The 17,791-nt window shown below is 37.2% G+C and overlaps 1 protein-coding gene across 7 annotated transcripts in view; it reads left to right on the top strand.

Annotated features, from left to right (window-relative positions):
- The window catches only part of Plch1 (phospholipase C eta 1), a 173,902-nt gene that overhangs the window by 144,162 nt on the left and 11,949 nt on the right, over positions 1-17,791 (top strand). For all 7 annotated transcript variants that reach the window (XM_045131687.1, XM_045131690.1, XM_045131689.1 and 4 more), the window contains 8 exons: positions 441-602; positions 3,080-3,151; positions 5,436-5,527; positions 8,033-8,130; positions 13,169-13,348; positions 13,439-13,546; positions 15,327-15,451; positions 16,605-16,689. In XM_045131687.1, coding sequence (XP_044987622.1) covers positions 441-602; positions 3,080-3,151; positions 5,436-5,527; positions 8,033-8,130; positions 13,169-13,348; positions 13,439-13,546; positions 15,327-15,451; positions 16,605-16,689 — 922 coding nt within the window. The remainder of the gene's footprint in view (positions 1-440; positions 603-3,079; positions 3,152-5,435; positions 5,528-8,032; positions 8,131-13,168; positions 13,349-13,438; positions 13,547-15,326; positions 15,452-16,604; positions 16,690-17,791) is intronic.

Raw genomic sequence — 17,791 nt, 5'->3', positions numbered from 1 at the left:
GTGGCCCTCCTCAATATGGTTATTGTAATCATTGTGGGGTCATGAAGGCCTCAGTCAATCAAGCATTGCCAGGGACCATATCTCAGGGTATTCCTACCCACTCTGTGGCTCTTACAATTTTTCTGCCCCCTTTTCCACAATGTTCTGTGAGCAACAGGCTTGTTGGAAGTCTGATTTAGCATTGAGTTCTTTGTAGCTGCTAGATTTCTGCTTTCATAGGTTTTGATTAATCTTCATATCTGTTATCATCACCCAGGGGCTGGTTGTCAGGGCAGCAGTAAGAGCAATATTCATGATATTGCTTTTTCTGCAATTTCTCCTGGGCCTTGGCAGATGTGATAGAGGTGGCAAGAGTCATGATGGACATTTGGCTATTTTCTTGTTTTATTGATGATTGATTCTATATTTTTAAGGGATTTTTTTGTATTTATTCTTTTCAGAATAATGGAACTACTGAGTATCAGGTAGAATCTTTCATAAGAAAAAAGCTGGAGTCACTGTTAAAAGAATCTCAAGTCCGAGATAAAGAAGATCCTGATAGTTTCACAGTGAGAGCACTACTGAAGGCCACACATGAAGGTTTAAATGCTCACATGAAGGAGGTATGTGATTTCTTATATTTGTCTTTCAATAAGAAAATAAAATGCATTTTTCACTTGTACATCTATCCTGAATATTTGAATAGTCTCCAACTCCTTCCATGTTTATCCTCATATTACTTGAGAAACAAAAATCTGCAAAATGATGTGAGAAATCTTTTAAAGTGGCTATATGTGGAGGAAAATGGTTCAAATACTGCTTAATTCATGCCCTCAAAATAAAGCCTAATATCCTTGCTCTTTAGTAAAGGAAGAGGCTCATGACTACAACCTGCCCTCTCACATGTTGAGCCAACCTCCATGTACTGATTTCGTGTTCTCAATGTGTTTCCTTCCTGTTCACTTTCTTTGGTCTATTTGTGTCCTAATGCTAATAAATTTCAACTCTCTCTTGTGCTTCTCTTGTTCTCCTTCAGTCTAATCTCTATTCAGAAATCAGTTTGATGTTTAAAAAATGGAAATCTGAGCATGTTTCCTACTGTTTTAGACTAGTCAGTGTCTTTTACTTATGCTTGGGAGTAAATCTGAAACTTTTAAACTAGGTTTTTGAGGACCTGCTTTAATGGTGTCTTTGCCTGTCTTAGATCTTCCCAATGTCTCTCTCCTACCATCTCCCACATCATTATAGTAGCCACAGTTGTATTCTTCATATTCCATTCCTCTGCTTACAGCCCTCCATTTCTAATCTTCTCTGCTCCTTCCTAGTTTTTTAAAAAATATTTTATTTATCTATTTATTTTAGAGAGAGAGGGGGGGGGGGAAGAGGCAAAGAGAAAGAGAGAATGGGCATGCCAGGGCCTCCAGCCCCTGCAAATGAACTCCAAATGCATGTGCCCCCTTGTGCATCTGGCTTACATGGGTCCTGGGGAATGAAACTGGGGTCCTTAGGCTTCCCAGGCAAACACCTTAACCCTTTTTCCCAGCCCTCCTTCCTAGTTTTTTTTATATCTCAGTTTCAAGGTGATATCCTAAGTGAGTCCTGCTTTGGCTTTAGGATTTGGTTAGCTAGTCATTCTTTAAGTTGTCCATGTTGTGATATCTTTTCTTTATTAAGGCTTTGTCTACATATCTGTAGTTTTTATTCAGTATCAGCCTTCTCTTCTAGTCTGCAGATTATATGAAGACATGAAGCATGTCAGTTTTGATAATTACTATTTTTCTGGCTTATATAGTATCAAGACTCAAGAAGGCCATAAATAGTTGTTAATTGGGTGACTGGCTTAGGACCTGGAGAAGATTTGAACTTTATTTCCTAATAAAGATATAAATGGTTAAGGGAAAAGAGTGGATTTTTTTTTTGGATGCTTTCATTGGAGGTTATTGAGTGCATTTACTTTGTTACTAAGGGGATCTATGCAGTTACTAGGTGGGCTAATGGTGGCCTTACCTGTCACTTCTTCCCACCTTGTGCATATCAAAGATCTTAGGCAGAAAGAAGAGCATGTAGGGGTGACTACCCTTAGATATTAAGGGATCACATGGCATTGGTGATTGCTTTCTAGAGTTTAGAAACGTCAATCCATTTAATCAGTAAGTGATTTCCTGGATTTTTCATAGTGGCTTATGTGGTAAAGAAAGATTTTGACTTAGAAACTGGCAAACTTACTGGCAGAGCGGTTTTCAAGATGGGCTTACTCTATTAGCTCAACAGTATTATCAGAGAAATGTCTTCATGGCCTCCACTTCAAAATTTTCAGAGGCTTAATAAACTTTCTGCAGTGTTTACCACCAATGCACAGATAATCTTTGCAGTGGTTTACTTTAAACAAGCAAAAGTGATCATTACCTCATAAATATGCTTGGGTTTTGTTTATTCTTAATTTTTCATCTTGTCAAGGCATCAATTTTTAACTTTATTGAAAACTTCCACAAGTATAGACAATATACCATGAGCATAATCCTCTCCCATGACCTTTATTTTCCCCTTCCAAATCCCCATCCTATTGAAACTTTCTTCTTTCTAATTAGTCTCTCTTCAATTTTGATGTCATATGTAGGTCTTATGTAGGTAATGTCAGCCACTGTGAGATCATTAATTTGATATTCATAACCTTGATGGCAACTCTGTGTCTGGAAGACAGCATCAGTTTTTATTAAGAATTTTAATACATGAATATACTGTAATTTGATCATCATACTCCCCTCCTATTACTCTTTTGTGTCTCCCTCTCTTATCCCCTAAAAGCAATGTTCAATGTAAGCACATTATACATTCAGCAGATTGGGCTGTTAACTACTTCTGGTTATTCTCTAAAACTTCTTTTTAATTGAAAATAAGTCATCAATATGCAAAACATTCAAAACAACAGTTTCTGCTTTGTAGACAGCCTGGAGAATAGGCACTGTGAGGGCCACCCCAGCTGGAGGTATGGACTAGGAAGAAATGAACAGATAAGGAGGAGATGGACTCACCCCACCATTTTACCAGAGTTAAGAAAAAATAACAAAGAAAAATTTTGTTTTATTGTGTCTTTAATCAGAATTCAGAGGTGATAGAAACTGGAAAAAAGTCTCATGGGCGATCCCTGATTACCAACTTTGGAAAACACAAGGTATGTATAAAAAGTAGTAATAGGTATAATTAATAAATTTAAAGATTCAGAAAGGTAAAAAGGAATATTATGGCCACAAAGATTTCTTAAACTGTACCCCAGAAGAGAAAAAAATTGAAAACTAATATTTTTTAATTTAAGAATTTGTATTTATCTAAAGATAGCAAAAGGTAAATTGCATGTTGGGAAAGAATATTTTAAGTACATCTATCCAACAAAAGATTCATATCCTGAATATTTGAATAGTCTTTACAAATCAGTAAGAAGAGAGGCAACTTACATTTCAAAAAGAAATGGGGGTCAAATGTAGACTAGGGGGATGTCTCAGCAGTTAAGAATGCTGAGTACTTAAGCATTAGGGCTAGGGCCTGGACAGGTATAAAATTGCCTGAGTTCGACTCCATAGACCACAAAATGATGGACATTACTATGTATGTCTGTAACCCCAGTCTATCACAGAGGGTGGGGACTAAGACCAGAGAATTGTTGGGACTTGCTGACAAAAAAAAAATTAAAATTAAAATTAAAAAATGGCAGTTCCAGCTTGAGAGAGAGACAGACCTTGTCATAAGTAAGTACATAGATGAGCAATAGAGAGGAACACCAAGTGTTCTCCTTTGGCCTTGCATCTACATACGAACACATACATATACTACACATAACACAGTATACCACACATAATCTATAAACACACATACACTCAAGCAAATGTAAATAAATATGTGTGTAAAATTTTAAGGGTTCAAAGGCCTTAAATACATCCTCCACAAAAGAAGATAACCAAATGGCTAACAAAAAGACACTCATCCTTGCTAGTCATCTGAGAAATGTAAATTAAAGTTGCAATGAGATTTCATATACACCACAATAGATGACATATAACAACTACAAAATGTTCAACAATTTGAACAACACACTGCTGATATACATTTGTGAAATTACTTTGGCAATCTCTGCTAAAGCTAATACTGCAACTTATCAGTTTTATTGTTAGGTTCATAGCAAAACACAGCAACAACTATTTTTTTTTTTTATTTATTTGAGAGTGACAGACACAGAGAGAAAGACAGATAGAGGGAGAGAGAGAGAATGGGCGCGCCAGGGCTTCCAGCCTCTGCAAACGAACTCCAGACACGTGCGCCCCCTTGTGCATCTGGCTAACGTGGGACCTGGGGAACCGAGCCTCGAACCGGGGTCCTTAGGCTTCACAGGCAAGCACTTAACCGCTAAGCCATCTCTCCAGCCCAGCAACAACTATTTTATAGTGACATTATTTGTAATGGTACAAATAGGAACAGCTCAAATGCCCATTATCATACAATTTGTAAAAATTGTGGCATATTCACAAATATTTAACAGCTATAGAAAGGGTAAAATTGTGACTGTATGTAATTATATGATACTCTTTATAAACATGATGTTGAACAAAAAAAAAAAAAAAAACCTCTGGAAAGTATATAGGATTTGATTTCATTTGTATGAAACTCAAAACAATTACCAAAAGCAAAACCAAAATACTCTACAGAGTATACTTTTTTTAAGTTACTACAACTCTTATAGAATCAAATCTGCCTTTTTATCATTTATTTATGTATGTATTTATTTTGATTTTTTTTAAAGGTAGGGTCCTATTCTAGCCTGAGCTGAATTGGAATTCGCTATGTAGTCTCAGGGTGGCCTCGAATTCATGGCAATCCTCCTACCTTTGCCTCCCAAGCGCTGGGATTAAAGACATGCACCACCACACCTAGCTTTTTATCATTTATTAACCAAAAATAAACTTCCTATATAAAAAGGCCTTTCTCCTTATGAATAGACACTTCAATAATTATTACTATTTTTTTTTCATTTTTTTCTTTTTTCAAGGTAGGATTTTGCTCTCATAGTGACCTTTGGTCTCAAACTCACAGCAATCCCCTTACCATTGTCTCTCAAGTGCTGGGATTAAATGTGTGTGCCATTAAGCATGGCTTGACACTTCAGTTTTGACTCTTCCCTTTGTAGACACCTTCAAAATATATGACTACTAAAATTTTTATAAGACTTCAATTTTATGTGACTAAGAAGCCAGCTTCAGAGTATGAAGCCCTAAATATTGTATTACTGCTTTAATATAAGGCTGACCATGAACATGTTTGTATTTTAATGGTAGAACAAGTGGCTATATTTGTTTATTTTTCTTCCAAGTTGGGTGTATGTGTGTATATTAAAATTAGACTCACTCTGTATGTTTTAATGTACCTGATGTGGTAAATTTAGTAAGATTTTTTTTTTTTTTGTATAGAAATCCACAAAATCACATTCTAAATCCTACAATACTGATGATGAAGAGGTTTCACAGCAGAATCCTGGCAAGGAGGGTGGCCAGTTGTATAGGTAAGAAAGTATCTCTGTGCTTCTTACTCAGACTCTTAAGGCCTCTCCATCCTTGTCATATTGGCTATTTTATTTGCAAAGGTTAGAGAGTAGTATCACAAGGTAAGGTGTTTGTATGAAATGTGAAGATCAACCACATAGTAGGGAACTTGGCATTAATTAGGTACTCAGCAAGTGCTAGCCATAGTAGTTATCAGGTGAGGTATCTTCAAAGAGGAGAAAGGCCAAGAATTGTTTAGAGGGCTGACACAGGGAAATAAGGTAGGATAGATGCTGAAAGCCAGGGTCTGAGAGCAGCCAAACTTCAGATGCCTCTTCCTCCACTAAAACTTAACCCAAATAAATAAGTGCTCAAAAATACTAACTACTGGGTATTTTTTAAAGTTTAAATTATTTCCAACATTATTTGTATTAATCATATTTTCAGGACCTAAATTATTCATATGATCTGATATAGGATTTTTTGGCACTTTATACTATCTCATAAGAGTGTAAATTGTATCAGTTATAGGTAGATAGATATAGATATGCAACACACACACATACATTATCTCTCTGTCCTTTTATTGTAAGGTGAAAGTAAAGCCAGAGAATCTCTGTAGGAATTGAACTGTAGTGTTCAGTTAGACTTTATTTTTGCACTCCAACAGAATTTCTATACATAAAACACTAGTTTCTAAACATAGGCAAGTGTGGCTCTACCTTTAGGGAACAGATTATTGAATATTAGTTACAGTGAAGGATAATGGAGAAATCAGAGTACCTTTCAGAAGGCCTCTGCACTGTTTTTAAATAAAAGCATAGTAAGGTTTAACTCTAAAATAGAGAGATATGGAAGGACAATACTTGAAGAAAGCCACACTAATCATCATTCATTCAAATGACATGTGGCTGCAGGTTTACATGAAATCATATCCTATGCCAATCTTGAGTCATGTAGAGATTTTCTCATAATACTTTTCAGAACTTGAGCATCAGATGGGTGGTTATACAGGTCTATAGAATCATATCACAAGATAGGATAGTAAATGTTAACCTAATTCACTCCCAGGAACAATATTATAAAGAGCTTACTTTATATAGATTTTCTCCATATCACAGACTATCTTGGAAAGTTTACTGCTGATTTTTAAACATGACTTTACATTGATGTATAATCATTAGCCTTTTAGATTTTTACCAATAGCTATAGAATTTCCTAACTATATAGTAAAGGGTGAGCTACATAGTAAAAGACATTTTTCTCCCTACTCATGATTGTACAAATCTGTGCTCATGTCTCCTTTCTTGGCAACATGAACATTTTTAAAAATATGATTATTGAGTTGATTTAGGGAGACATCAAAATTTGTGAGGCTTATTTAGTTGGACATTGGTATTTATGAAAAGTCTGGGGCAGTTCCACTAACAAGTGGAAGATTGGACATAGAAGGCTCTTCAAATAATAGACCAGAGAGGATTAAGAAATAGTGAAGTATTCAGAGACCAAAAATAAGTCTTCCATATAATCAAAATGAGAAGGTACCCCAAAGCAGGATACAGATACAAGACAGGAAGAAAAATACTCACCTCAAGATCAGTATTCTGTCCTGTCCAGCCATACTGGGAAGGAGGGACAGACTCACATGGATACCCAGGCCAGGTTACAGAGCAAAAAGAAAAGCCAGATAGACCATGTAGGTAACCTTCTTTATATGGATCAGACATTCAATCAGGGCAAAATGAACTTTTTTTTTTTAAATTTTTTTTTATTTTTTTTATTTTTTTTAGATAGAGTCTCACTCTGTTCCAGGCTGACCTGGAATTCACTATGGAGTCTCATGGTGGCCTCAAACTCACAGTGATCCTCTTACCTCTGCCTCCCGAGTGCTGGGATTAAAGGCATATGCCACCATGCCTGGCCAAAATGAACATTTTTAAGGAACATTTTATTGGATGTCTTTAAGCATCATTAGGGTGGTGATTTTTTTTATCTGATTTGTTTACTGTTTCTGTCATCAATATCTAATTCTAGAATCTTTTCATCACCCTAAGAAAAAAGTCTGTAATTATCAAAAGTTACTCTATCCCCCTCTCCTTAGTCTCAGGAAAATATTAATTTACTTTCTGTCTCTATAGAATTGCTAACATTTAGCCTTTTGTTTTTGCTTTGATCTATTTTGTTTGGTATTCATGTGTTGTATGTGTGGTATGTGTATACTTAGTACATGAACATGTGTGCAAATGCAGGTGTCCCATACTTGGGTGCAAAGGACAAAGGAGAACATTGGGTATCCTCTTCCACATTATTTCCTCTCACTTAGACTTAGAGCTGCCATTTTTGGTCAAATAACTAAACAGAGAGCTCTAGTGATTTTTCTGTCTCTGTCCCTTCCACTACAGGATTGATGTTAATTTCTGAGGCAGGCCACATATTCATTTTCTTAAATAAGGAAGGTGGGATAACCAAAGCTCATACCTCTTCCAGCTCTATGATGTCACTGATTCTGTTTGTGTACACTGCAGGCTGAGCCATCGAAGGAAAACCATGAAGCTCTGCAGAGAGCTCTCTGACTTGGTGGTGTATACCAATTCTGTGGCAGCCCAGGACATTGTGGATGATGGTAAGGCCTCACAGTATCCTGCACTGGGTAAACATTCTTGGCCTTTCTTGTTTATTGTTAGTTAATTTTTTGTCAATCATGTCCTTAATGCACTTTTCTGGGACTGTGCAGATTCCTATTTGAGTGTCAGGAAAACCATAGCTGACATGATTCTGGGCTCACATGCAGGTCTGAATTAATTATGATGGCTTCCTGCTTGCATGGAGGTCAGAGAAGTTCCCTACAGGGCTGAGAAAGGTTTTGTCATTCTGAAAAGACAAAGACATCAGGTCAAGGTCTGACTCCAGTATTTGTGTTGTGGAAACCTGGCCTGACTTCATGACTGGGTCACAGATCACCATTCTGAGTAAGGATAACCAGAGGAAAAAATAAATTAATTGGATATAATACCACCTTGGAAAGCCCTTATTTTATCATTAAACATTTTGATGTTGATTAAAACAGTTGATTCCTCTGATTGAAGTTTTAAACAAAAAGAACAGAAACTTCATTGCCACTGATTTTTCACTGTTTTTCAACCCCTGGTTGCCGTTTTGAGTTCAGAAGGTCCAGTCACAACTACTCTCCTAGCTGCACTTCCTCTGTGCTTTCTCTAGTTATCAAATGCTTACTGAAATAACCTAGAGCCCTGTAATACTTCAATCTAACTTTTTCTTTAGTGGAAATAAACCACAAATCAGAATCTCCAGTTTCGAAGCAACAATAGTACAAAGACAACACTATCCTGGCAAGTCTTTTATTCTCACAAACCGTCAGGCTTTTTCACTGAGCTGTTTTTTCTTTGCCACATTCTATAAGTATAACTTTTTCTGTTTGCAGAAAGATTTCTTTTCTTCCCTGTAAGTTGCAATTCCTTCTTCAAATAAACACATTTGTACAAAATTTGACTGCAGATGTAGTTTTGTGGTACAGCACTTGGCTAATAGGTGTGGTGCCCTAGATTCTATCCCCAGTATCACAAAAAGAAATTTTCATATGAGAAAAATTGACCTTCCCATCTAATAAATAGTATATTCTTAACAACTCATAGCTCAAAAAGAAATTGGTTGAATGAAGTTCAAGGTATATTTGGCTTTGGGAATAAAAAGTTTGAATAAGTGCCTTTGGAAATTATATCTCTAGTAGCTTAGAAAATAATGCTGAGTATTATCTAGATCCTAAGCTGTTTTTGTCTTTTGTTTAAAACACTAAATAATCAATACACAATTAATATATAGCATCTTTATGCAAAACAACTCAATTCTTCATATACTAATTAATATGTTCCTAGTAAGGACATTTTAGCAATAATCTACATATTTATGTGAAGAGATGAGAAAAAACACCAAATGATAATGATTACAGTACTGTTTCTTCTGAACTTTGCTTGTTAAAAAAATGAACATGGCATTAGTTACTTTTATCATTGCTGTAACCACATACCTGACAAAAAGCAGCTTAAAGAAGAAATACACACACACACTCTCTCTCTCTCCTTGAAGATAAATATTTACAAACTTTTTAAAATAATTTTTTGTTCATTTTTTTATTTATTTGACAGCAACAGACACACAGAGAAAGGCAGAGAGAGAGAGAGAGAGGGAGAGAATGGGCGTGCCAGGGCCTCTAGCCACTGCAAACGAACTCCAGATGCGTGCACCCCCTTGTGCATCTGGCTAACGTGGGACCTGGGTCATCGAGCCTTGAACCAGGGTCCTTAGGCTTCACAGGCAAGTGCTTAATCACTAAGCCATCTCTCCAGCCCATTTACAAGCTTTTTATGGGCTTGAGAGATGACTCAGCAGGTAAACCACTTGCCTGCAAAGCCTAACAACCCTGGTTTGATTTCCCAGTACCCATGTAAAAACAGATACACAAAACCTGGAGTTTATTTGCAGTGGCTGGAGGCCCTGGCACACTCATTTTCTCTCTCTCTATCTCTCTCTGCTTGAAAATAAATAAAATCAATTTATATTTTTTAAGAAAAAAAGAGTTTATTTTGGTTTACAATTCCAGAGAATATAGTCCTTCATGACAGGGAAGGCATGGTGACAGTAGGAATGGTGGCTGTCATATTGTGTCCACAGTCAGGAAGCAGAGCATGTATAGGGAATAGGACCAGGCTATAACACCTTAAAGCTCACTTCCAGTGACTCACTTCCTCCAGAGAGGCTCCATCTCATAAAGGTTTCATAATCTCTCCAGACGGCAGCATTAGAAGGAGCCAAGTTCTTAAACACATTCACCTGTGAGGGACATTTGACATTCAAACCACAACTATATAATGTGTGTGTGTGTGTGTGTGTGTGTGTGTGTGTGTGTGTGTGTGTGTATGTTGGTTTTTTTCAAAGTAGGGTCTCATTCTAGACCAGGCTGATCTGGAATTCACTATGGAGTCTCAGGGTGGCCTCAAACTCACAGCAATCCTCCTACCTCTGCCTCCTGAGTGCTGGGATTAAAGGCGTGCACCGCCACACCTGGCACAAGTATATTTTTTCCTACCATATTCAGGTCATTCTCTATCTGCACATAAATTAAAATTTAGTTTTCTTGAGAAGCATAAACTAGGTAATACATTTTTTATATATTTTTTTAAATTATTTATTTATTTATTTGAGAGTGACAGACACAGAGAGAAAGACAGATAGAGGGAGAGAGAGAGAATGGGCGTGCCAGGGCTTCCAGCCACTGCAGACGAACTCCAGACGCGTGCGCCCTCTTGTGCATCTGGCTAACGTGGGACCTGGGGAACCGAGCCTCGAACCGGGGTCCTTAGGCTTCACAGGCAAGCGCTTAACCGCTAAGCCATCTCTCCAGCCCTAGGTAATACATTTTGTCAATAAAATATATATAAATATTTTTAAGAAAGGGATCTGTGCTAGAGAAATCACAAGGTTCAAAGTATATTCCTCTAATTTATTTTTCTTCGAGAGTGTCACTGTGAGTCATTTGGCAAACTTTTAACATGTAAGCTATGTTATACTCCCACGGATGATAGGTACTCTAACAGACCACATTGTCAACAAGAATACCCAGTTGGATAAGATTCAGACTCAGCTATACTGTACTTCCACTCCATCTTTTCCTGGATTCAAACCTACTTGCCTTATTACAGTTTGAATAAGAAGGAAGTTTTCAGCATGGTTTTGTCTTTATCTGGGTTGACCTTTTCTTTTGCAGCAGGTCCAGAGAATATAGTAATAGTGGTTTTGGGAATAGGATATAAAAGTTTGCTGAAGTATAGTAATTGGAGCATTGTAGAGATGGTTCAAAAGATGAATTGGGACAAAGGAGGGAATATTAAATGCTTAAAGGTACACTACATCGTGACACTCAAACTTGCAGCTTCATACATCCTAGACTGAAAACTTTGATAATCCTAGAAAAATTAGTATAGGCATCATGTACTTTTATCTCTCTTCATGTTTATCATCTCCTTCCCTTCCTCCCTCCCTCTTTCTCTTCCTTCCTTCCTTCGATTTCCTTCTATGTCTCTTTCATCTCGCTTTCTATCCTCCCTTCCTTCTTCCCTCCCTCCCTTCTCCTCTCCTCTCTGCCTTCTTCTTTCTTCCTTCCTCTTTCTTTCTTTCTTTCTTTCTTTCTTTCTTTCTTTCTTTCTTTCTTTCTTTCTTTCTTTCTTTCTTTCTTTCTTTTTTGATTTTTCAAAGTAGGGTCTCACTCTAGCCCAGGCTGACCTGCAATTCACTATGGAGTCTATGGAGTCTCAGGGTGGCCTCAAACTCACGGCAATCCTCCTACCTGTGCCTCCCGAATGCTGGGATTAAAGGCGTGCGCCACCACGCCTGGCTTCTTTCTTATTTTCTAGCTTGCTTGCATTCTTCAGGGAATTGAACTCAGGGCTTTGTTAATGTTAGTCAAACACTCTACTACTGATCTACATCTCCAGCTCTGTTTTTACATTTTATTTTCAGACAGAGTCCTTCTAAGTTGCCTAGGCTGTCCTTGAACTCACTGTATAGCACAGGCAAACCATGACCTTGCAGTCTTCCTGCTCCTGAGCTGCTGGGATTACAGGTGTGCACCACCAAATCTGGCTCTGTTATTCTTATCTTCCAAACAGGTTTTTATTGGTTTCGTGATTCTATGCAAATGAGATTTAAAATCAAGTTTTCTTTGCTCTCGATGGCCTTTTTCTTTAATTTTGGGGTCCTGAATATTTGAAGTTATTGCATGTTTCTCATATGTACCCCTTTTTATTGTTTTAGAGAGAGAGAGAGATAGACAGACAGAAAGAAAGAAGGAAAGAAAGAAAGAATTGGCATGGCAGGGCCTCAGTCACTGAAGTCAAACTCCAGATGTTTGTGCTACCTAGTGGGTATGTGCAACCTTGCACTTGCCTCACCTATGTGCGTCTGGCTTATGTGGGATCTGGAGAGTCGAACATGAGTCCTTAGGCTTTTCAGGCAAGCGCCTTAACCAGTAAGCCATCTCTCCAGCCCTCATATGTACCTTTAAATGACTGTCTTGTTTTCAGGAATAAGTTACATACAAAAATGATTTTATACACTACTGTTTGTGGCAAAGATATTATGTTTGAGCCATATATCTGAAAAGAATTTTCTCCCTGCTGCTTCACTCTAAACTGATATGAATTAGTAAGCTTATTAAATTCTGGGGAGAATATGGGATTTCAAAATGGGTGGGTACTTTAGCAAATACAGCTCTGATTTGGTCTCATACTTGAAAGAATGGACTCTTAGGGTCAATCACAAGTTGACAACTGTTCAAATTATGTTCAAATAATATAGACATGTGTTATCACCAAGTGTCTTTTTTTTCTCTTGATCTAAATATAACCTACCATGTAGTGGAGTAAGTCACTCTGAAACTTTTCTAGTGCTGGGTGGGTTTTTTTTGTGAGTATCCTTGCTCAATTAAACTTGGTTCAATTTAATATGTCTAAAGCTTTTCATTTAGCAAGCTAAATTCATCTTTCTGCTTTTTGCTTCTGGAATACTATGCCATTATATAGTCTTTTGTGAGGAGTTTTGTTTGTTATATCTCTCACTTACCTTTTGTATTTATTAACAACTGCTAGGAACCACAGGAAATGTGTTGTCCTTTAGCGAAACCAGAGCACATCAGGTGGTTCAGCAGAAGTCAGAGCAATTTATGATTTATAACCAAAAGCAGCTCACAAGAATTTACCCCTCTGCCTACCGCATTGATTCCAGCAACTTCAACCCTCTTCCCTATTGGAATGCAGGTTGCCAACTAGGTATGTATGTTCTGAAAGGAATGATCCTTTGTGCATCAAGATTCTACCTTGTAGTCCTGCCTAATTGTCCCAAACTCTCAATTTGTACAGTGGCACTAAACTACCAGTCTGAAGGGCGAATGATGCAATTAAATCGAGCAAAATTCAAGACAAATGGCAACTGTGGCTACATCCTCAAGCCCCAGCAAATGTGCAAAGGTGTGCATTAATCTCATAGCTATATCTCTGAATGCAGATGAACAGTATCAAAAGATACTCTAGTAATATCCCAATATTTTGTAACATTAAAAGAATTTATTCTTAATTCATATATAGTAACTTTATGCTTATGGGCCCCAGTGTATAATACATTTTTACAATGTGTAATGATCATATCAGTGTTAATTGGCATGTATCCTCATTTATGGTGTAAACATTCAAGATACTCGGTACTAGCTACTTTGAAATATTCAGTTGATTATTGTCAACCATGGTTGTCATATTATGTTTTAAAGAATATTAGAAGTTACTCCTATCCAAATTTACCTTTATATACATTAACTATCTTGTCCCTCCATCTCCTCTGTCAGGGTCTGATAACCAATATCCCATTTTCTACTTCTTGATATACTTTTTAGCTTCCATCTATAAGTGAGAACATGTATTTGTCCCTAACTTATTTCATTTCATATAATTTTCTCCATTTCTATCTATGTTGCTGTAAATATCAAAATATTATACATTTTAGTGGCTAAATATTTCAGTGTGCATATATACCACATTTTCTTTATCCCTATCTGTCACTAGACACACACATTGATTCCATTTTTTGCCTTACTGTGAATAGTACTAAAATAAACTTATAAATATAGGTGTTTCTTTGGAATATGCATTTCAATTCCTTTGTATATTTCCCAGTAGAGGGATTTCTGTCTCATATGGCAGTGCTTCTTTTAGATTTTTGAGGGATTGTCACATGTTTTCTATATTCAAGATAATTTTGTTTGAAAAGATAGGGCTTAAACTTGAGTGGAGCTCAGTAACAAGAGTATTTACTTATCATGCTCAAGGCCCAGAGTTCAATTCTCAGCACTGCCATGAAAATATTTTGTGGCATTTGGATGCAGCACAATGTCTGTGTGTGCATGAATATGCACACATGCACATGTATATGTATTGATGTGTATGGTATGTGTGTATGGCATATTCTCCTAGCTTTGCTTCCCATTGATGTAAGCATGTTGGGATCACAGGATGCATGTGCCACTTTGTGCCTGGATTTACATAGGTGTTTGGAAATTAAACTCTGAGCTACCAGCTTTCAAGCAAGTGCCTTTAGTAAGTGAGCCATCTCTCCAGCCCCATGTACCAGAATTTTATCAAAACACTTTAGTCATATAGTCTGATTACAAAAAAGAAAAGTTAATGTAACCTTAGACCAGATAACAATCTTTTTATTCTGTTCACTAAAATTATTTTAAAATTTTCTAGGTTAAATTTGTAACAGGTAACAAAGTATTAACAAATGTGCCCTAGCATTTTATGTACATTTTCTTGTTCTGCTCTTTACTTAATTACAGGTCTTCTTTCTGTTTATCATATTTCTTAGACCTGAGGCAGCCTAGACAATTACTTGTATTTGATGTAAGTTGCCTTCTTATACTACTGGCATTCAAATAAAATGTTCTTCACCCATGCTATGGTTGTAGTGCAGATATTTGCTTTAATTTGCCCTTTGGGAGGCTGGACTCTAATGAAAACTATAGCTATGGAAATGCCAGCTGCTGCTGACTTCTACTGTCTGTCTTTTGGCAAAAGCTGTACTGATAGTTCTGTGATAATTCCTTTGTTTCAGGAGACAATAATAATCAACATTTGCTGTTTCTTTGTTTTAGAAGCTTAAACTGTGTGTGTGTGTGTGTGTGTGTGTGTGTATGGGAGAGAAACAGAGAGATAATATGTGTTTTTATATTAAAAGCCTCTGTTTTACTTGGCCTAGGTACCTTCAACCCTTTCTCTGGTGATCCACTTCCTGCCAACCCCAAAAAGCAGCTCATTCTCAAAGTGATCAGTGGGCAGCAACTCCCCAAACCTCCTGACTCCATGTTTGGAGACCGAGGCGAGGTAAGCTGGACCAGACTGGCAAGTGGTTAGTTATATGACTATTTTATTGTATTTAATTACCATCTGAAGTCTCTCTCTCTCTCTCTCTCTCTCTCTCTCTCTCTCTCTCTCTCTCTCTGTGTGTGTGTGTGTGTGTGTGTGTGTGTGTGTTTACAAGTGAGCACTGACTTCTGCACATGAGAAGATTTTCTATCAAATTCCACATGGTTCCTTTGGTACTATATGTATCTCCTATTTTGGAGGCTGGAAGAATGATAGTCAATTCACAATTCAAGACTGATGTTGGCAATACTAAAGTTGAGGTGCAAAGGGCAATTTTATTATTGGCAGAAAGATTGTCCAAGAGTATGTCTTAAACCTTCCATTCACACTCCACAGCTCCTGCTATGCTCCTTACTGCTGCTGGCTCATAGGCCACATGCTTACTCATCATCAACTACTGTATCTCTATTGCAGGAGACAACTAATTTTTTCCTTTCTGGATTCTATTATTCCCACTACATCTTATCCTGACCTTTTATTCTCTCCCTGTCAGCCTGTACTGTACTCATGTCCCTTCTCAGAGCTGTTCAAGCACTCCAGGCTCCATGTACCCTCATCTAAATTTTCACTTCCAAGTCTTACCACATAGTTCTGCAGGTTGGTCACACCATGAATGCTTTGTGTCAGACCTTAATTGGTCTATGCAGGCAGTTCTATACACATATACTACACCTTCATAATCTAATTCCCCACAGTAGCTATTATCTCTGTACATTTAATCAACAACAGATGGCAAGCATCTTATTCCTCAAAGAGGAGAGTATCAGATGGGATTCTCTCTTCCATCTCTGTTACCACCAGCCCTCAAGTTCAGTCCTGGCCACCATCATCTTTTGTCAGTTCTGCTATAGTAGGGCCCAGTGACTGTTCACTCTGCTTCCCTTCATTATGCTATATTCTGCTTGGCTTTCAACCAGCAAAAAATTATTTTTAGTTTTTTTCCTCTTTCATATGTCTAAATCTGCTACACTTGGTGTCAGTTCAACAAGCATATAGTAAAAGCAGTTGTTATTTATTGAAATGGGACCATTTTGCCAATAGTTTCAAAATAGTTGACACTTGTAGGGAGAGATATACCATTTAAAATAATAACTTTTATTTATTTATATAGATCATTGACCCTTTTGTTGAAGTTGAAATTATTGGATTACCAGTGGATTGTTGTAAAGATCAAACTCGTGTGGTGGATGACAATGGTAAGATATTAATCTATATTGATTCTAATTGAAGACATTCTACAACTATAATTTGTGCTGAAGAAGAAAAATGTGATTTTCAGTAGAGAAAAAAAAAAAAAAAAATCCCTAAAACCTGTAGCCATGACCTCAATTTTTGTTAAGGTCCTTCTTTTTAAACTTTTAAAAAAAATTATTTATTTGAGAGCATGAGAGAAAGAGGCAAACAGAAAGAGAGAGAGACTGTGTGTGTGTGTGTGTGTGTGTGTGTGTATGTTTGTGTGTGTGTGTGTGTGTGTGCACACCAGGGCCTCCAGCCACTGCAGATGAACTCCAGACACCTGTGCATTGGCTTATGTGGGTCCTGGGGAGTCAGACGAGGTCCTTTGACTTTGCAGGCAAAGACCTTAACCAATAAGCCATCTCTCTAGCCTCTATGTTAAGATTTTCTTAATGCTCAAAATAAAGTAACTGGGATTGATACATGGTATGTTTTGGTGGTGTTACAATCTAGGTTCTCAAGACTCATTCTAGTAAAAAAAAAAAAAAAAAGCATGAGTGGTATTTTAAAGATGCGTGTTTAAAATTCATTTAAGGAAACATCTAGTATATTCTATTGTGTTCTTAGAATGCACATCTTACTTATGAAGTCTACATGTCTGGTTAATTCGTTTTTATGTATGTATGTATTGTAGAAATTCTCTAGAAAGATCACCCCAATGCCAGAATGAGTGAAAGTAGAGGGGTTTATTACCCCGGAGCCAAAAGGTTTGAGGTAGCCCTCCAAAGAAACTTTGGCCCTGAGCAGAGATTTTTATTTCCATTCTACAGTTTTCATAGCCAAGGGGAGGGGTAAGTGAACAAACAAGGTGTGACAATTTGCATATCAATCATTTGTATAGTCAGGCCATCCTGACAATGAACTCCATTTTACTTTGTGTTAGCCTAAACTGTCTTTCCTTCTTATCATCTATTGCAATCAGGTCTGCATTGCTGGTAGAAATAACGCAACCAAGAGCAGCTTGTGGGGGAAAAAAAGAGGTTTATTTTGTCTTATACACTCGAGGGGGAAGCTCCATGATGGCAGGAAAAACAACAACATGAGCAGAGGGTGAACATCACC

The sequence above is a fragment of the Jaculus jaculus genome, chromosome 12 (assembly GCF_020740685.1).
Source record: "Jaculus jaculus isolate mJacJac1 chromosome 12, mJacJac1.mat.Y.cur, whole genome shotgun sequence".
Taxonomy (NCBI): Eukaryota; Metazoa; Chordata; class Mammalia; order Rodentia; family Dipodidae; genus Jaculus; species Jaculus jaculus.
This window is presented reverse-complemented; position numbering and strand designations above follow the sequence as displayed.